Source organism: Sphaeramia orbicularis, chromosome 3 (assembly GCF_902148855.1).
Source record: "Sphaeramia orbicularis chromosome 3, fSphaOr1.1, whole genome shotgun sequence".
In the NCBI taxonomy this organism is placed as follows: Eukaryota; Metazoa; Chordata; class Actinopteri; order Kurtiformes; family Apogonidae; genus Sphaeramia; species Sphaeramia orbicularis.
In genome coordinates, this window is record NC_043959.1 from 13,425,413 (window position 1) to 13,447,038 (window position 21,626).

A 21,626-nucleotide genomic window follows, 5' to 3' on the forward strand; every position below is an offset into this window, starting at 1 on the left:
GCTACTCTATTGACTATTAAGAAAAGACTTTGGACTTAATAAACCTAGGGTATGAATAATTTTGAACATGGCATTTTTTAGAAATCCTCTAATAAAATACTCCTGAAATAAAATATTTCTCCAAGTATCATTTGTTCTTATTTCCTCACTTGTGTATCACATATAAGTCACAAACAAACTTGACAAAACTCATTCATTTCATCACAAAAACAAAAAGTTACAAAAAATGGCAGGGGTATGAATAATTTTGAGGACAACTGTAAATATAATAAAGTACAAAAATCATGGGGATATGTACGGCAAGAACAAAAAAAACCCCAAAAACATTCAAGTACAATACAGTGCAAATAATCAGGCAATTTAAATTAAAGTAAAGGAGCAGAGATGCAACAGAGAAGACTTTTTAAATTAAAATAATTAGTAATGAGCAATGTTCTAGCTTATTTTCATTGCAATGTTTTGTTTTGTTTTGTTTTTTTTCCAATTTTCTTAGAGACAAAACAAACATTTTAAATTTGTTTGTAAATCCAGAAAAGGAGGGCTTGTTATTTCTCCATTTTGCACAGTGGATATGATATTTACCGAATAAAATTATATTAATAATATCTGAAACCGATGAGACCAAATTATCCATATAAAAAATATGAAAAAATTCAAAACATGGAATATCATTAATTTTTAGTGAAATCCAATTTTTTATGACTGACCATGCATGGGACTGGGATGCAAGACATAAGAAAAATAAGTGTTCTAAGGTTTCATCACTTCCATTGCAGAAGGAGCATTGATCCACCTCATTCCTGTTTGCACCTGTGCCTTTATATTTTCTTTGAAACGGATGCCATGTTGTTTGTATATTTGTATGTTGTCAACAAAAAAAAACTAAAAAATAATAATAATAATAATAAAAAAAAAAAAAAAAAAAAAAAAAAAGACCAGTAAAAACCACCCCGTCCTTCCTGGGTCAGGGGGCGGAGCTTCTGCAGGCATGTCCGGCCCTGTCCCTGTGTGCCGACCGAGTCACGTGACACAACAACTATGACACGGATGTTGCAGAGTCTCTGTGGTGTTCTCGTACCATGGTCTCCGCCGCCTGTCGGTGCGGCTCCAAGGTTCTTTCTAAGGCACTTTCACACTCAGATGCTCACCCGAAGCAAAGGCAAGAAAGACAAAACTATGAGAACCTTTATTTCCGGCATTTTTCCGTGTTTTACGTTAGCTGTGCTAGCATGTGGAGGTGTTTATAACTGCTCGTTTGGGTCGTAGCATGTTTGATTACTTTGTCTTTTTGTCGTACAAAGAAATTGAACTGGGGTCAGATTAATTAATTTGCAGTCCCTGCGTTAAATCAACCGTATTCTGTTTCAGATACGTTCCGGTTTGTTGTGTTATGTGGATGGTTTGTTTCTTTTTTTCCCCAATTCTCGCGAGAACTGTCACGCAGCATAGCGTTGACGACGGGGTTGCCGTAGTTACAGAGCTACACTGCTTTCAGCTTCTTTTTTACTCATTAGAACATAATTGACCACAACTTCACCCAGTGACAGATAAATGAACCGTATTTTGTTTAAGATAAGTTCCGTTTTTTTGTGTTGTGTGTATGGTTTATTTTAGTTTTTCCCCAATTCTCGCGAGAACTGTCATGCAGCATAGCGGTGACGAAGGAGTTGCCATAGTTACAGAGCTACGCTGCTTTCAGCTTCTTTTTTATTCATTAGAACATAATTGACCACAACTTCACCCAGTGACAGATAAATGAACCGTATTTTGTTAAAGATACGTTTCGGTTTTTGTGTATGTGAATGGTTAGTTTCTTTTTTCCAATTCTCGCGAGAACTGAGACGCAGCATAATGGTGGCGAAGGAGTTGCCATAGTTACAGAGCTACGCTGTTTTCAGCTTCTTTTTCATTCATTAGAACATAATTGACCAAAACTTCACCCAGTGTCAGATATACAGGAAGTGAAATGAGCTGTCGAAGTTAATGCGTGTTAGTTTTCCGTTGTGTGTTCATGTATTTGTCCTGATTTGGGGGGAGGAGCTAATTTGGCGCAATTTCCAGCGCGGGAGATTCCATTCAAAGAGCCGAACACCCGCCAGATCTGCAGTAGAAGCTTTAGTGTTCGGATCCTGCGCTAGAGGTCTGCTCCTGGGTCTGTGGGTCAGCTGCTAGTTAGTGCTCCGTCGGTACCATTGGTTTATTTAATGATCAGTAGTTTAGTTAACTAGTGTAAAGGTGTTTAATAGTAAAAGAACAACATTGTGCCGACATGCCCGTCCTAGAGGTTACAGACGCTTCTGCAGTTTCTCCATCGAAGAGGCCGAGGACAGAAGGAAGACCTGCAGAGGAAAGGCCTGTCCTCAGGTTCGCCAAACTGTCAGAGTATGCAACGGCCCCCACCAGAGGATCAGCCAAAGCTGCAGGATATGACCTGTACAGGTGAGGTGCACAGGGAAGACTGGGCTTTATATGGGGGCTGGAAAATGCACGCATTTCAGTTGAACCCTTTCACGCATGAATTATGAAAAAAAAGTATCTAGATTTTTTTTTTTTTAGATAAAATTCGGCTAAAGTTAAAATGCATTTTGAATTTTTTTTAAAATATGGTTTTATTGACAATATATTTAACCTCCTGAGATCCAGGAAAGTACAAGTTATGCCTTTTTTAAATTAAATAATTGCTCATATTGGAAACCTCGTGATGCAACATTTTTTTCAGATGCATTTTTAAAAGATTTTTATGGAATGTGCTTTGCAGTGGACAGATGTTTTTTGTATAAAGTTGTGAAACTCTTTAAACTGGACAGTAACCCATAGCTGGGTCTTAGGAGGTTAATTTTATGAGGTCACAAAGCGGTCCAAATTCTAAAACTAAGATGATACTTTTTTCATTCTATTACTTAGGGTCTATAGTCATGTGGTTTGGAGAATACTGCCTTTATAACCCTTTGGAAAGTGAGCTTAAACTGTGTGTCCACAAATGTGGACGTCATTCATGAAAGGGTTGAGTGCGAGTTGCAATTAGCAGCATCGCTACTGACAGAGGTGATACATTTAAAAAATAAAACTTTGTCAAATTTATATGATCTGAAGGTCTAAAAAGTACTTGAATTTCAGTTTAAGTGCTTGTAATTAGAACCAAAGCTACTTACTGAGGTGATGCATGTTGAAAAATAAAACTTTATGCCAAAAATATCATTCCCAGGTGTTCTCAGGTCGACTCCAGGTACATTTTGATCTTAATCTTTCCCTCAGTGTGAGTGTGTCTGAAGAACAGAGTAGCTTCCCTTTTTATTGGATAACAGTTTGTGTTCTTTAATTTCTAAACATTTTTGCTATCATGAAACATAGTTTTAGAGATTTTTAGCATAATACTGTGTACATTATTGTGATAACAAGTGAAGTAAGTATATGTATTCCTGTAAATGTGGGGTTTTTTTTAAGGTGTGTGCTGTAAAAATTTGAAAATTACCCTTAAAAGTGCTTGAATTTGACCTAGAATAATGTGTACAAACCCTGGAAATTAACCCTAGAACTGCAGGCATCTGCACCATTAAACACAGGACCAGTAAAGTGTAGTCTGGATAAAAGTGTCAACATGTAGGTTTTTCCGTTCTAATACAAGGCTGAGGCCACTTGGACACCAAATATTGTACATAAAAACCCATGTGCAGAACATCAAAACTAACTAAATAATCGAATGATTTCTTCAGTAAGTTTTCTCGTCTATCAGCTCTTGCTTTTTCGCATTTTTTTTTTTACACAGATTTGGTAATAATGGTCAAAATGAAATTACCTTTTATTCAGATATGCAACATGTTCTTTCCTCAGTTAAGTCTTGACCAAACTGAGGGGAAATACTGGAATCAGCGTTACCAGATAGGAAATGACAAATTATCGAACCAGAGGCTTAAAATTATCGTATTTTGAGGAAAGTTCTCGTACATATGTGATTTGACATTGCTCAGGACCATGTGCTTCAGTAAAACATGACCACAGACTGTGTACAGTGTGTCTTATGATGCATTTGCACCTTTAAATAAACCAACAGCACTGGCAGAACAGCGCCCCCACCTGTGTGGAAGAGGACAAGCCGCTGCACTGAGCAGCCCTGAAAAGGAGTCAGATTGAACCATCTACTGAATCAACATGGACCAAGGTCCTGGATCATCAATATTTGGAGATTTAATCTGTTTATATATTAGGAATAAACATCAGTGAATCCACTTCAACCACTAAAATACTTGATTACACTGGTCTACAAGTCAAATACTTCCAGAATAAAAGTAGTCAAATTTGACCGCAAGAGTCACTGATTAGAAAAAAAAAAGTCCTAAATGCTGGTTGATCTACTTCCAAACACTGTCTGCACATGACAATACATGGACTGTGCAGGTTCTATCAGTGGAACATTTATACATCTATTAGATAAATGGACACAAACCAACATATATGTGGAAGAACACACCATCATATACCTGGAAAACAGCAGCAAACCAACACTTTGGTCATTTATTTTCAATTAATCTGATTAAAATATGTAACATTTAGCACATTTAATCTCTGAGGCAGATAAATTCTAAAAAAAATTGTAGACCAGTGTAATTGAAGAACTTGCTAAAGGTACTGGGTTTAAAACATTTTTTTAAAATCACAAATGAAAATCAGGTGTCTCTTCAAACAACACTTTACTGGAGCTGCTGAAACCTGTAACTTTTAGAATCAAAAATTAAGATGACAATCATGTGTCCCTTCAAATAACTTTTGACCTGAGGTAAAACCTTAATGCGTCTTCCCCCTCCTGCTTTTTATGCGCTGACCCGCTTATTGTCCATTGTTGTTTTCGTTTTGTGTTGCCGTGCTATGTCATGTGTCACTCATGCTATGTTGTGCATTGATTGACTATAAAGAGACACATGAGACATCAGGTGCACTGCAGGTTGTGTCCTGTTTGTTTGCTAATAGTCATGAGCTGTCACATTATTGTACATTATGGGATTTTTGGAATTATTGATCGTACAGAGGGTCAAATTATTGTACGTCTGCCAACACTGACTGGAATCCAAAAGCAGCTAAACTGTGAGCAGGTGGTAAAAACATGAAACGTCCTCTAAATGACCCAGTGTGTTTGTGTTTCTGTGGACAGTGCCTACGATTACTCCATTGGACCTATGGACAAGGCCATAGTGAAGACAGACATCCAGATAGCAGTTCCACACGGCTGCTATGGGAGAGTAGGTGAGTGTGTTCACTAGGACTGTAAGAAAATATCGGATTTGCAGTATATCGCAATATTTCATTTCACAATACTGTATCGATATTAAAAAGTACTGTATCAATATTTTTAGGTATTTATTCAAAAGCAGATATTGTGGAGGTTCATTTTTGTTTTTGTTTGTATTTTATTTATTATTACGGGGTGAGTCAGAAAAAACGCTCTTTTCATTTAAAGAAATTGTACCACTGAAATGGAAATGCTTATTTTTCTTTTGATCATACAGTCATATTGATGTGGTTATTGAGCATGTCTGGCGATTGAATCATTGATTTATGGCATAGCATAACAGAGGGAATGTCCATTGTTTATTGTGCACCGAAATATCTGCCAACACAGTTTATGCCACCGTGAATGAAACTGAAATTGTCAACCATTACAGCATGTTTACTCGCCATCAAAATGTTTTGTCTCAACGAAGTCGTCCGGCACGACCTTCAACCTGGCTACTATTCAGATTGATGCAAATCTGTGCTCATTGTCGCATCTCTAACACAGCTCTTCTCGCCATTCGTGTTCGTCGTAGGGCTTGGATTTCAGCCGTGATGCGATTTCGGAGTTCCTGAAGAGTTTGTGGAACAGTCTGATACACACGGTTTTTAAGATACCCCCACAAGAAAAAATCAAGGGGGGTCAAGTCCGGGGATCTAGGTGGCCACTCTCTCTCCTGACCCAAACAGACAACTCGATGAGGAAATAATACCTGCAATCGCTGTGGTCTTGCCATGATGAAAACTCCCTGGGCACTGTCATGTAGGCCTATGTCCTGAGTGTGAAAGCAAAGCCCCGACTCCTGTAATTGTTGTCAATTTCAAGTTTGTTCACTGTGGCATACATTGTGTTGGCAGGTATTTCAGTGCCCAATAAACAATGGACCTTCTCTCTCTTATGCAATGCAATAAATCTATGACTACATCACCAGACATGCTCAATAACCACATCAATATGACTGTATGGTCAAAAGAAAAATCAGTGTTTCCGTTTTAGCAGTACAATTTCTTTAAATGGAAAGAGCGTTTTTTCTGACTCACCCTGTATTTAACACTCTTTTATTAAATAATGTTCGTTCCTTTGTTGGGATTGAACTAAAATCATGTTCTGATGTTCGTTCTGAACTAATAGAATATAAACATTTGAACAGGACCTTAAACTGTAATGTCTGTAAAACAGAATTTCAGTTTGAACATGCACGGAAATTTTGTGATATAACATTAGATCCTGTTCTGATCAAATAAAAATGTGTTTAGTATTTGTGCAGATTTTGGGTGTAATTAAATTCTTCAAGGAAATGAAATCATTCAAAAAAACCCAAAAGAAACAAAAAAATGCCTTTTTAACAGTATCGTGATATATCGTATCATGATCCTAGTATTGTGATTTATATCGTATTGCCAGATTCTTGCCAAAACACAGCCCTAGTGTTTACTGGTGTGTGTACCTTCAATGTTACTGCTGCTCATGTTTGTGGTCCTGTTTGGTGACGCTGCAGCAGCTGTGGATCCTTGGATCGCAGTAAAACCATAAATATGAATCTGTTTTTCTCATCAGCGCCCAGATCTGGACTGGCAGCGAAGCACTTCATCGACGTTGGCGGTGAGTCCAGTCATCAGTCGTTAACCGCCTCAGTTGTGTTGTTTATTTGTCCATATTTTTGTCTGTATTTGTCTCATTTGTTCGCATCCTCCTCAGCTGGAGTCGTGGATGAAGATTACAGGGGCAACGTAGGAGTCGTACTCTTTAACTTTGGAAAGGAGACGTTTGAAGGTGAGTGGTCACATCTGTGGACCGTCCCTCACATGTAACTGAGTATATTAGTAAGGTCAGATATTACTGAAGACTTCTGACAAATGTGATAGTAATGTGAAGTAGGGCTGCTCGATTATAGAAAAAAAAAATCACGATTATTTTAGCAATAATTGAAATCACGATTATTAAAAACGATTATTTTTTAACCTTAGAGTTGTTTATTTTTTTCTTGCAAAACAATGTAAAATATACTCTTTAAATATAAATAAAGCTTTTAACCACTAAAACAAAGTATGTTCACTTTTGTACGAAACAAAAAAATCTTTGAATGCAAATAAGTGTACTGTAAATTCAAGTATGTTTCCTTTTGTAAACAAATAGTGCACTGGAATTAAACTGCTATAGACTTGCCATAGAACTGGAGCAATAAAAAAAAAAAAAAAGAAAAAAACTTGTAAAGTGCAAATTATAAATTCAAGTATGTTCAATGTAGTATGAAACATAGTAAATTCAGTGGCGTGCCGTGAGGTTTCAGTTAGGTTAATACGGGAGTTGCAGCATAAAGAGACTCGGAGACTGAAGATTGCATTGTGGACGAAGTTGTAGACGGAGTTGTTTTTATGTGTTTTAATTTTTCATAAGATTATGATAAAGGTGGCGGTGGTTAAACTTTAGATGGTTAAAAAGGGTTGTTGTGTTAGCAGTCGGTGCGGACACAACTACGAAACACTTTTTGCACGTGATGTGTTTTTGCTCTTCGTCTTCTTCATCAAACCCAAAGTGATTCCATACAATTGAATTGGACTTGCCTTTTTTGTTTACCAAGCACTTCTGCTGTGATTCTCCTGCTATTTTTCCAGACCGCTAGGTACAACTTTCCTCTTGGGGTGGACCTGCCGGCTAGCAGGCAGCTGTAGCTTAGAGGGGGGCGGGGCAGCGCAGCTCATGGTAGCTTGCGTGCGCGTGAATTAAAACAACTCAAAATTAATAATCGTTTTTTCTCGATTACATAATTTTTGTAATCGTTGCGTGTAATAATCGAAATCGTCATTGAATTTCGATTAATTGCACAGCCCTAGGTGACAGTATCACCTAGAGCCTGACTGATTAATTTGCCAGCCGACTATAGTGTATCACCGTTTAACCGACATCGGCCAATATCTAACCAATGTATTAGTAAATTATCTTTGTGAGATAAACAAAGATTTATGCAACGTTAATCCACCTGTCCATATTTATCTAATATAAGATTATTATATCCTGTGTAGATCAATGTTCTTATTTTATATATCGGCCAATATATATTGGTTATCGGCCAATATCAGATATCATCCAATATATTGGATATCTGCTTTTTTTTTAGCCTCCAATATTGGTATTGGCCCCAAAAATCCCATATCGGTCGGGCTCTAGTATCACCTGTGACCGATCCAAGTGAATATTTCTAGAACGACCAGCTTCCGCATCCAAGAGCCTCCAGTTCCTTCACACTGCAGGTTCGAGTTTGAGGATGGGAGGACCTTCCACGGAGGTGTTTTCCCCACCCTTCCCCCGCGTCCCTCCCACGCCAGAACCATCGCAAGCGAGATCGAGAGATGCCCCATTTCCCCCAGGGGAGGGAGATGGAGGCGGTACCCGGGTCAGGTACTCGCCAAGGTTATTATCGTTAACGAAAACTAACGAAATGACGAAAACTAGAATTGTAAAAACTTTTTCGTTAACTGAAATAAATAAAAACTATAATTAAAAGAAAAAAAAACGATAACTAACTGAAACTGTATTGTGTGCTTATAAAACTAACTAAAATGTATAAAAATGATTGATAAAATTCCCTTCGTTTTCATCTTTGTCAATGTCAGATTGATATGAAATCGATTTATTTCCCTCAAGCAATTTTAGCTGCTGGCACCATGTGATATTTAACGGTCCCTCACTTGTGGTTTCCAGTCGTCTTCTGGTCCCCACTCTACCTGGAAACATGGAGACTAAAGTTGAGAGAAAGCAGCAGAGTCCTGTCTGGGATTTATTTGAATATGACAGAGAAGAAGAGAAAAGATATATATATATATATATAAAAACTAAACTAAACCTAAGCTTTTAGAAAATAACGAAAACTAAAAAAAACTAGCAAACCCGCTCTAAAAACTAATCAAGACTAACTGAATTAGAGGGAAAAAAGTCAAAACTAAATAAAACTAAACTATAATGCGCTTTCCTGCTCTGAAAAATTGATCTCATCCACTATTAATTAATTACATAAAATTAAAATGAAATAGATCTAAACTCAATCAAATCAATTTTTTTACCCAGCCCTAATTATTACCCTATAAAAAAATTCTTATACAACACCAAAGGTGTAGCACGACACTTCAGTCACATGAGCAAACACACACCTTGAAACAATGGAACAAAAACCAAACATAGGCCTTAAGAGTATATTTAAGTTGTATATTATATGTCACATACGAGGTTATAATAGTTTTGGATTTTTCATTATAGGTTAGTTTTATTTAGTTTGGACTTATTTCTCTAATTCAGTTCGTTTTAATTCGTTTTTAGAGCAGGTTTGCTAGTTTTTATTAGTTTTAATTTTTTTCTAAATGCTTAGTTTTAGTATTAGCTTTAGTTTCTTCATATTTTTTCTCTTCTTCACCGTCGTATTCAAATAAATCCCAGACAGGACTCTGCTGCTTTGTCCCAACTTTAATCTCTATGTTTCCAGGTAGAGTGGGGACGAGAGGCTGACTCTAAACGACAAGTGATGAGAAGTGACGGACAGTGAAGTGTCGTATGGTGCCAGCAGCTAAAATTGCTCGAGAGAAATAAATCAATTTCATATCAGTCCGACGCTGACAATAACGAAAAGGAAGGGAATTTTATCCATAATTTTTATCCGTTTTAGTTAGTTTTGTAAACACGCAATACGGTTTCAGTTGGTTACCATTTTTTTCTTTTAATTACAGTTTTTATTTATTTCAGTTAACGAAAATGTTTTTACAATTCTATTTTTCATCATTTCGTTAGGTTTCATTAATGATAATAATTGTGGTCACATAATATGAGGCTAGTTAATATGAGATCTATAAATTCATGGACGTGGAGGATTTTCCCACCGGACATTTTAGCTGTTGATATTTCCATGTGTTGGACAAATCCACAGAAGCCTATTTCTGAGTCTGTTCACTGATGTGCATTTCCCATAGATCTAAACATCACTTGCGTCACCGTTCCTATAGAAACCTTGGCCATTTGTGCTCCTGCCATCAGTGTTCCATTAATGAACAAGTGGGGGTCTGCTCATCATCTCTATACGTCACAGAGCATGACCACTCAATCATACCATGTTACTCCATTGTTGAAGCATCTGCAATCAGTAGGTTTCATTTATTCAGCGTGTTCTTCTAATATAATTCTGTGTCTTTTTTGTCCCATATCCTATTACTTGGAGACAGCTGAGTGATAAGATAAAAGGTTTTCAAGCACATACGACATCTGGAGGAGGGGAAGCATGAAAAACAACTCATTTTAGAAACCTAATACAATACCAGAGTGCTCCTGGATTCCAGTCAGAAACCCAATTCAACCTGAAAGCTTCCTGCTGGGTTTTGTAAAGCACTGTAAGGTACTTCTAGTGATAAAACATCAGTAGAGGTACTAGGGATGTAACTATTACTGGTTTAACGATAAACAGCTGTAAAATTGCCAACGGTTAGTATTACCATTTAAATTCTAATTATCGTGATAACCGTGTTTGATTACCGCACTTTTAGGGGAAAAACCGCCTATGTAAAGATGTGCTTTTATGTCAAATATTTGAGTATAGTTTTAATGTATTACAATTTTAATTTTACATACCTAATATTTGGAATCAATATTCACTTTTAAAGTCTTTGAAAAGGTGCATTTAGCATCTTTGTTATTTATACAAATTATTATTTACATTTTTCAAATCGGATTTTATATATTTTTTGTGTTTTCTGGCCTTTTGTGTTGATATAGTAGTAGGTTAAAGTGAAAAAATAATAGACGGATGATATAGATGAAGTTGTGCTGAAAGAAAAGATCCCCAACATGGGTATAGTAAACATTTGTTTATATAGTATATAAAGGCAAAATCAAAAGGACTGAAAAATGGACAAAATAGGCTCAGACCACTAAGGGTTAATATTTGAATGTTTCTGCAACAGAAGGTACATTGTGACTATTATTGTATTTGTTATTGGGGTTTTCTTGTTTTTTTTTTGTTTTTTTTTTTCAAAATGCAACTTGGTTAAATTATTTCAGTGTGTGCGTAAGTATTTTTTCAACATTTTGAGCACAATTTCAACAATACTGTGATAATAATGATAACTGTGATAATTTTGGTCACAATAACCGTGATATGAAATTTTCATATTGTTACATCCCTAAGAGGAACAGAGGATAAGAGTGACAAACTATAGCTAAGCTGTGACACCATATGAGGACACTATGGTACGAACACTGCCATGTTTACCATTCCTAACATGATCACAAATACCTCTGCTGAGCTCAGATATGCAGCTGTTTCACTCCGGCTGATGTTACTAGTCCTGGTAGGGCTGCTCGATTATAGAAAAAAAAAAAAAAATCACGATTATTTTAGCAAAAATTGAAATCACGATTATTAAAAACGATTATTTGTTAACCTTAAAGTTGTTTATTTTTTTCTTGCAAAACAATGTAAAATATACTCTTTAAATATAAATAAAGCTTTTAACCACTAAAACAAAGTATGTTCACTTTTGTACGAAACAAAAAAATCTTTGAATGCAAATAAGTGTACTGTAAATTCAAGTATGTTTCCTTTTGTAAACAAATAGTGCACTGGAATTAAACTGCTATAGACTTGCCATAGAACTGGAGCAATAAAAAAAAAAAAAAAAAACTTGTAAAGTGCAAATTATAAATTCAAGTATGTTCAATGTAGTATGAAACATAGTAAATTCAGTGGCGTGCCGTGAGGTTTCAGTTAGGTTAATACGGGAGTTGCAGCATAAAGAGACTCGGAGACTGAAGATTGCATTGCGGACGAAGTTGTAGACGGAGTTGTTTTTATGTGTTTTAGTTTTTCATAAGATTATGATAAAGGTGGCGGTGGTTAAACTTTAGATGGTTAAAAATGTTTGTTGTGTTAGCAGTCGGTGCGGACACAACTACGAAACACTTTTTGCACGTGATGTGTTTTTGCTCTTCATCTTCTTCATGAAACCCAAAGTGATTCCATACAACTGAATTGGACTTGCCTTTTTTGTTTACCAAGCACTTCTGCTGTGATTCTCCTGCTATTTTTCCAGACCGCTAGGTACAACTTTCCTCTTGGGGTGGACCTGCCGGCTAGCAGGCAGCTGTAGCTTAGAGGGGGGCGGGGCAGCGCAGCTCATGGGAGCTTGCGTGCGCGTGAATTAAAACAACTCAAAATTAATAATCGTTTTTTCTCGATTACATAATTTTTGTAATCGTTGCGTGTAATAATCGAAATCGTCATTGAATTTCGATTAATTGCACAGCCCTAGGTGACAGTATCACCTAGAGCCTGACTGATTAATTTGCCAGCCGACTATAGTGTATCACCATTTAACCAACATCGGCCAATATCTAACCAATGTATTAGTAAATTATCTTTGTGAGATAAACAAAGATTTATGCAACGTTAATCCACCTGTCCATATTTATCTAATATAAGATTATTATATCCTGTGTAGATCAATGTTCTTATTTTATATATCGGCCAATATATATTGGTTATCGGCCAATATCAGATATCATCCAATATATTGGATATCTGCTTTTTTTTTTAGCCTCCAATATTGGTATTGGCATTGGCCCCAAAAATCCCATATCGGTTGGGCTCTAGTATCACCTGTGACCGATCCAAGTGAATATTTCTAGAACGACCAGCTTCCGCATCCAAGAGCCTCCAGTTCCTTCACACTGCAGGTTCGAGTTTGAGGATGGAGGACCTTCCACGGAGGTGTTTTCCCCACCCTTCCCCCGCGTCCCTCCCACGCCAGAACCATCGCAAGCGAGATCGAGAGATGCCCCATTTCCCCCAGGGGAGGGAGATGGAGGCGGTACCCGGGTCAGGTACTCGCCAAGGTTATTATCGTTAACGAAAACTAACGAAATGACGAAAACTAGAATTGTAAAAACTTTTTCGTTAACTGAAATAAATAAAAACTATAATTAAAAGAAAAAAAACGATAACTAACTGAAACTGTATTGTGTGCTTATAAAACTAACTAAAATGTATAAAAATGATTGATAAAATTCCCTTCGTTTTCATCTTTGTCGATGTCAGATTGATATGAAATCGATTTATTTCCCTCAAGCAATTTTAGCTGCTGGCACCATGTGATATTTAACGGTCCCTCACTTGTGGTTTCCAGTCGTCTTCTGGTCCCCACTCTACCTGGAAACATGGAGACTAAAGTTGAGAGAAAGCAGCAGAGTCCTGTCTGGGATTTATTTGAATATGACAGAGAAGAAGAGAAAAGATATATATATATATAAAAAAAAAAACTAGTCTGACACTGACAATAACGAAAAGGAAGGGAATTTTATCCATAATTTTTATCCGTTTTAGTTAGTTTTGTAAACACGCAATACGGTTTCAGTTGGTTACCATTTTTTTCTTTTAATTACAGTTTTTATTTATTTCAGTTAACGAAAATGTTTTTACAATTCTATTTTTCATCATTTCGTTAGGTTTCATTAATGATAATAATTGTGGTCACATATTATGAGGCTAGTTAATATGAGATCTATAAATTCATGGACGTGGAGGATTTTCCCACCGGACATTTTAGCTGTTGATATTTCCATGTGTTGGACAAATCCACAGAAGCCTATTTCTGAGTCTGTTCACTGATGTGCATTTCCCATAGATCTAAACATCACTTGCGTCACCGTTCCTATAGAAACCTTGGCCATTTGTGCTCCTGCCATCAGTGTTCCATTAATGAACAAGTGGGGGTCTGCTCATCATCTCTATACGTCACAGAGCATGACCACTCAATCATACCATGTTACTCCATTGTTGAAGCATCTGCAATCAGTAGGTTTCATTTATTCAGCGTGTTCTTCTAATATAATTCTGTGTCTTTTTTGTCCCATATCCTATTACTTGGAGACAGCTGAGTGATAAGATAAAAGGTTTTCAAGCACATACGACATCTGGAGGAGGGGAAGCATGAAAAACAACTCATTTTAGAAACCTAATACAATACCAGAGTGCTCCTGGATTCCAGTCAGAAACCCAATTCAACCTGAAAGCTTCCTGCTGGGTTTTGTAAAGCACTGTAAGGTACTTCTAGTGATAAAACATCAGTAGAGGTACTAGGGATGTAACTATTACTGGTTTAACGATAAACAGCTGTAAAATTGCCAACGGTTAGTATTACCATTTAAATTCTAATTATCGTGATAACCGTGTTTGATTACCGCACTTTTAGGGGAAAAACCGCCTATGTAAAGATGTGCTTTTATGTCAAATATTTGAGTATAGTTTTGATGTATTACAATTTTAATTTTACATACCTAATATTTGGAATCAATATTCACTTTTAAAGTCTTTGAAAAGGTGCGTTAAGCATCTTTGTGTTATTTATACAAATTATATACATTTTTCAAATCGGATTTTATATATTTTTTGTGTTTTCTGGCCTTTTGTGTTGATATAGTAGTAGGTTAAAGTGAAAAAATAATAGACAGATGATATAAATGAAGTTGTGCTGAAAGAAAAGATCCCCAACATGGGTATAGTAAACATTTGTTTATATAGTATATAAAGGCAAAATCAAAAGGACTGAAAAACGGACAAAATAGGCTCAGACCACTAAGGGTTAATATTTGAATGTTTCTGCAACAGAAGGTACATTGTGACTATTATTGTATTTGTTATTGGGGTTTTCTTGTTTTTTGTTTTTTGTTTTTTTTCAAAATGCAACTTGGTTAAATTATTTCAGTGTGTGCGTAAGTATTTTTTGAACATTTTGAGCACAATTTCAACAATACTGTGATAATAATAACTGTGATAATTTTGGTCACAACCGTGATGTGAAATTTTCATATTGTTACATCCCTAAGAGGAACAGAGGATAAGAGTGACAAACTATACAGTTGAGGACAAAATTATTAGCCCCCCTATGAAATTTTAAGTTTCTTCAAGATTTTCCTAAGTACTTTTTTTTACAGAGCAAGGAATTTTCAACATAGCATTTCTGAACATACTAGTTTTCTTTAGAAGGCACAAATTATTTATATTTGCACACCAAAACAGCATTATTTAGAAAAAAACTAAAATAACCAGGGACATTATTATTAGCCCCCTTTAAGAAATGACCATTTATTAAGTCATGGCACAAACCACTTTTGTGCAATGATGTGCTGTAACTTCACAGGTGATGTGTTTAAAAGTGATCAGGTGAATCAAGTGATTTCACTTAACATCTAAGTTAAAACATGGTATAAAAGCCTCAGTATGGCTCATTGAGCTGTCAGTTGAGAAAGCACCATGCCCAAAACTAGAGAAATCCGTTTGGACCCGAGAAAAATGATTATTGATGTAGACAAAGCAGGAGAGGGATGCACAAAGCAATCCAAGCATTTCCAAGTGTCAAGAACTGGAGTGAGAAGTATAATCCAGAAATCCAAAAACAGCCACACAGTACAGAACAAGCCTTGCAGAGATAGGAAGTGAAAGATTTCAAAGACCCTGGAAAGAAAACTAGTGAGAGATGGGTCTAAAGACCCCAGAACAACTGCCAAGACACTGGTGAATGACTTGGCCACATCAGGAATCATAGTGTCTAAGAAGACAGTCACTATAGCTCTGAACTGGAATGGACTGAGAGGATGCAGACCAAGAAAAACTCCACTTTTGAAGAAGACACACCTTTAAGCCAGACTTAAATATGCTCAGGACAACCTGGAGAAACATTCTGCATACTGGAAGTGTGTCCTATGGTCTGATGAGACAAAACTAGAGCTCTTTGGCCATAGAGGCAGCGTTTATGTTTGGAGAAAAAAGGGAGAGGCATAGAACCCAAAGAACACCGTCCCTACAGTGAAACATGGTGGTGGGAGTATTGTGTTGTGGGGATGCTAGAGTGCATCTGGAACTAGAAATCTGGTCAAGGTGGAAGGAATCATGAACAAAGAAAGATGTGGAGATTTTGAAAGAAAACCTTAAGCAGTCAGCAGTAACACTGGGTCTGGGTCATTGCTTCATCTTCCAATATGACAACAATCCAAAACATACATCTCTGTTGGTGAAGAGCTATCTTCAGAAGACCAAAGTGAATGGAACTCAGTGGCCTGCACAGAGCCCTGACTTAAATCCCATTGAAAATATTCAGGGTGACCTAAAAAAGAACATCCATGCCAGAAGGCCACCAAATCTGGAGGAGCTGGAAAGATTTGCCAAAAAAGAGTGGGCTGGGATTCCTCAAAAAAGTGTCAGAGACTTGTAATAAAAAAATACTGTGACTGCAGGCTGTTATCCAGCAAAAAGGATACACAACTGACTATTAGGATCAGGGGGGCTAATAATTTTGACCCTGGTACTTTTTGTTTTTTGTGGAATATTTTCATTTGTGTGCAAACTACAATCATGTAAGCATCCAAAATAAAACTAGGATATCTAAAAAAGCTGTGTTAAAAATGTGTTGCTCTGTGTAAAAGCACTCGGGAAATACCTTTAAAACAATGACATTTTTGTAGGGGGGCTAATAATTTTGTCCTCAACTGTAGCTAAGCTGTGACACCATATGAGGACACTATGGTACGAACACTGCCAGGTTTACCATTCCTAACATGATCACAAATACCTCTGCTGAGCTCAGATATGCAGCTGTTTCACTCCGGCTGATGTTACTAGTCCTGGTAGGGCTGCTCGATTATAGAAAAAAAAAAAAAAATCACGATTATTTTAGCAAAAATTGAAATCACGATTATTAAAAACGATTATTTGTTAACCTTAAAGTTGTTTATTTTTTTCTTGCAAAACAATGTAAGATATACTCTTTAAATATAAATAAAGCTTTTAACCATTAAAACAAAGTATGTTCACTTTTGTACGAAACAAAAAAAATCTTTGAATGCAAATAAGTGTACTGTAAATTCAAGTATGTTTCCTTTTGTAAACAAATAGTGCACTGGAATTAAACTGCTCTAGACCTGCCATAGAACTGGAGCAATAAAAAAAAAAAACTTACGGAAAGTGCAAATTATAAATTCAAGTATGTTCAATGTCTTTTAAAGCTGTGGCACCACGTCTATGGAATGACCTGCCTCTACACCTACGGTCCATGGACTCTGTAGAGAGCTTTAGAAAACAGCTCAAAACCCTCCTGTTCAAAAAGGCTTTTTAGTCTCCCACCTGACCCAGGACCACCACAGACTGACTACACTCTATGTATTCATCATAAAGTACTCCATGTGCCCCCCCGCCCCCCTCTCCCCCAGTCTCTCTATATCTCCATCTCTCTCTCTTTCCCCCTCCTTTACTCTCTCTCTCTCTCTTTAACCCCAACTGGTCAAGGCAGACAGCCATCCTTCAGGAGTCTGGGTCTGCTCCAGGTTTCTGCTGTTAAAGGGAAGTTTTTCCTCGCCACTGTCACCAATCACAAGTGTTTGCTCCTGAAGGATTCTGTTGGGTCTCTGTAAACTTGATTTGATTTTGATTTGAATTGATTTGATTTGAATTGATAAAGCACTTTGTGACTCTGTCTGTGAAAAGTGCTCTATAAATAAAATTTACTTACTTACAATGTGGTATGAAACATAGTAAATTCAGTGGCGTGCCGTGAGGTTTCAGTTAGGTTAATACGGGAGTTGCAGCGTAAAGTGATTCGGAGACTGAAGACTGCATTGCGGACGAAGTTGTAGACGAAGTTTTTTTTTTAATGTGTTTTAGTTTTTCATAAGATTATGATAAAGGTGGGGGTGGTTAAACTTTAGATGGTTTAAAAGGTTTGCTGTGTTACCGGTCGGTGCGGGCACAACTACGAAACACTTTTTGCACGTAATGGGTTTTTGCTCTTCATCAAACCCAAAGTGATTCCATACAATTGAATTTGACTTGCCTTTTTTGTTTACCAAGCACTTCTGCTGCGATTCTCCTGCTATTTTTCCAGACCGCTAGGTACAACTTTCCTCTTGGGGTGGACCTGCCGGCTAGCAGGCAGCTGTAGCTTAGAGGGGGGCGGGGCAGAGCAGCTCATGGTAGCTTGCGTGCGCGTGAATTAAACAACTCAAAATTAATAATCGTTTTTTCTCGATTACATAATTTTTGTCATCGTTGTGTGTAATAATCGAAATCGTAATTGAATTTCGATTAATTGCACAGCCCTAATGTGTAGTAGGGATGTAACGATTACCGGTATAACGATAAACCGCGGTAAAATTGCAGACGGTTAGTATTACCGTTTAAATTCTAATTATCATGATAACCGTGTTTGATTACCGCACTTTTCCAGAGAAAACGCCCATATAAAGATCCGCTTTTATGTCAAATATTTGAGTATAGTTTTAATTTATTACAATTTAGATTTTCTATACCTAATATTTGGAACCAATATTCACTTTTAAAGTCTTTGAAAAGGTTTGTTAAGCATCTGTCTGTTATTTATGCAATAAATTATATACATTTTTCAAATTGGATTTTATATTTTTTTTGTGTTTTTTGTCCTTTTATGTTGATATAGTAGGTTAAAGTGAAAAAATAATCGACAGATGATATAGATGAAGTTGTGCTGGAAAAAAGATCCCAAACATGGGTATAGTAAACATTTGTTTATATAGTATATAAAGGTAAAATCAAAAGGACTGAAAAACGGACAAAATAGGCTCAGACCACTAAGGGTTAATATTTGAATGTTTCTGCAACAGAAGGTACATTGTGCCAATTATTTTATTATGTATTTATTTTTTTAAATACAACATGCTTAAATTATCTCAGTGTGTGTATTAGTACTTTTTGAACATTTTGAGCACAATTTCAATAATACCACGATAATAAATGATAACTGTGATAATTTTGGTCACAATAACCATGATATGAAGTTTTCATATCGTTACATCCTTAATGTGTAGTTTTAATCTGGTCTAGTTTTTCCATCCACAGTGTCCATATATGATCAAATGTAACACAATTTAACAAGAAAATAAAAGTGACTACTCTGACATTAGAAGGGCTGGGAGTCAAATTTCATATGGAAGAGTGTCTGGTGTTTCCTCCCACAGAAAAAAAAAAAAAGTTATTAAATTGCTTTCAGTGTAAAAACATGCAAATTACATGAAAAATCAAACGTCTATATTACAGATTCACACTAAGTTCACGTGTTAAAATGTGTCCAATTTGATTTTCCAGTGAAAAAGGGCGACCGAGTGGCTCAGCTGGTGTGTGAGAGGATCTGTTATCCAGACCTGGAGGAGCAGGAGGTAACGCCCAGACCACGAACAGACGAATAAAAGCATGAGCCAGACCGTCCAGGGACACCACCTACTGCAGGGCTCTCAAACCCATGTTCTTTCAGGTTTCACATTCAGCCTGATTTGATCTGCAGTGGACCAAACCAGTGAAATAATAAGAGAATAACCTAGAAATCATGACAACTGCAAATTTTTGTCTTTGTTTTTGTGCAAAAAAAACAAAAAACAAATAACACTTAAATTATGAAAATACTTACCTTTATATACTATCCCAAAAAAAGTGAATAACCTGGAAAAAACTGAAATTTAAATTAAAAAAAACTTAAGAAAATTTAGTGGAATTTTAACAATATTCTGCCTCAACTTGTCATTTCTCCATGTGCATTATGGATCAAATCTGCAAAGACACTAAACACTGAGGAACAGGAAGAAAATAGTTCAAATTGTGCTGAATTTTCTTTAGACATTTCAGGTTGTTCATATTTGTTCAGGTTATTCACATTTTATTGTTACAGGATAATTTGTAAATGTAAGCATTTCCATAATTTAATGTTATTTTTTGCACTAAAACAAAGACAAAAATTTCAAGTTGTCATTGTTTACAGGCAAAATGTAAGATTATTTCTTTCACATCAAACAGAAGAAAATCTGGAGTCATTCTTTTTTGTCGGTTATTCTGCTGTTATAATTTGACTGTAGATCATATTGGTCTGTATGTGGAACCGGAACTAAAATGAGTTCCACAGCCTCGACTGTAATAATAGCCTATAAATAATGACAACTCCAAATTTTTTGTATGCAAAAAATAACATTAAATTATGAAAACATTTCCATTTTACACACTAGCCAAACAAAAAAGATGTGAATAACCTGGAAAAACAGAAATTTCTAAAGAAAAATAAGAAGAAATAATAAAATGTGATCAATATTCTGCCTCAATTTATCATTTCTCCATGTGCATTACAGATCAGATCTATACCAACACACAAAACAGGCAGAATATTGTTAAAATTGCACTTATTTTTCTTTAGACATTTCAGGTTGTTCATATTTGTTCAGGTTATTGACATTTTATTATCAAAGGATATTAGAATTTAATGTTCTTTGCAATAAATCAAAGAGAATAAATTGGTGTTGCCAATGTGCAAAAAACCCCATTAAATTATGAAAATACTTACATTTATAAACTATCCAAAAAAAATGTAAATAACCTAAAAAAAACTGCAGTTTCTTAAGAAAAATAAATGCAATTTTAACAATATTCTGCCTCATCTTATCATTTCTCCATGTGCATTATGGATCAGATCTGCAAAGACACTAAACACTGAGGAACAGGCAGAAAATAGTTCAAATTGGGCTGAATTTTCTTTAGACATTTCAGGTTGTTCATATTTGTTCAGGTTATTCACATTTTATTGTTACAGGATAGTTTGTAAATGTAAATATTTTCGTAATTTAATGTTATTTTTTGCACTAGAACAAAGAAAAATTTGAAGTTGTCATTATTTATAGGCATAATGTAAGATTATTTTTCTCACATCAAAGCAAGAAGAAAATCTGCAGTCATTCTTTTGTCGGTTATTCTGCTGTTATTATTTGACTGTAGATCATATTGGTCTGTATGTGGAACTGGAACTAAAATGAGTTCCACAATTTTTGCACTTTGCAAATTCATCCCACAGGTTGGATTGGAACCTTTGGGGGGGGGGGGGTTGCATTTGGCCCCCGGGCCGCATGTTTGAGACCCCTGCCCTGCTGTATGTGTGGGTTCAGTCTGTGTCCAGGTGAGTGTGAAGTAAATAAATGCTTTTGTCTTTGTTCTTCCAGACACTGGATGAGACTGAACGTGGCGCTGGAGGCTTTGGATCCACTGGACGCAACTGAAACCTCAGAGAAGTGAATATTGTATCCGATACTTGACCTGCTAATAAAGTATTCTTTTGTACTCGCAGTGTTCTGTCTTTAAATCTAAATCAAATGTTATTTATGTAGCACCACATCAGAACAAAGGTTCTCTGATGACCCGTTTACGTTTAGACCTGGGATTAAAGTTCTCCGTCACCACAACGGATTTCCGTCAAATGGAAAAATTGAGGGGGGGGAAAAGTCATACTGAAGTAACTTCCCCACGTGTTTTGTGGAGTCCAGTCAG

The 21,626-nt window shown here is 36.3% G+C and overlaps 1 protein-coding gene across 2 annotated transcripts; it reads left to right on the forward strand.

Moving 5' to 3' along the window:
* The first annotated feature begins 1,006 nt into the window (after window positions 1-1,006).
* Window positions 1,007-21,421, forward strand: dut (deoxyuridine triphosphatase). 2 transcript variants are annotated; one of them, XM_030131141.1, is made up of 7 exons: window positions 1,007-1,159; window positions 2,283-2,439; window positions 5,147-5,238; window positions 6,824-6,868; window positions 6,965-7,039; window positions 19,413-19,483; window positions 21,302-21,421. In XM_030131141.1, exons 1-7 carry the CDS (start codon window positions 1,039-1,041, stop codon window positions 21,356-21,358), a joined length of 618 nt encoding a protein of 205 aa, XP_029987001.1. In that variant the 5' UTR covers window positions 1,007-1,038; the 3' UTR covers window positions 21,359-21,421. The 2 variants fall into 2 exon arrangements, with proteins under 2 accessions (XP_029987001.1, XP_029987002.1); XM_030131142.1 differs by having other exon boundaries at window positions 1,040-2,439.
* The last annotated feature ends 205 nt before the right edge of the window (window positions 21,422-21,626 follow it).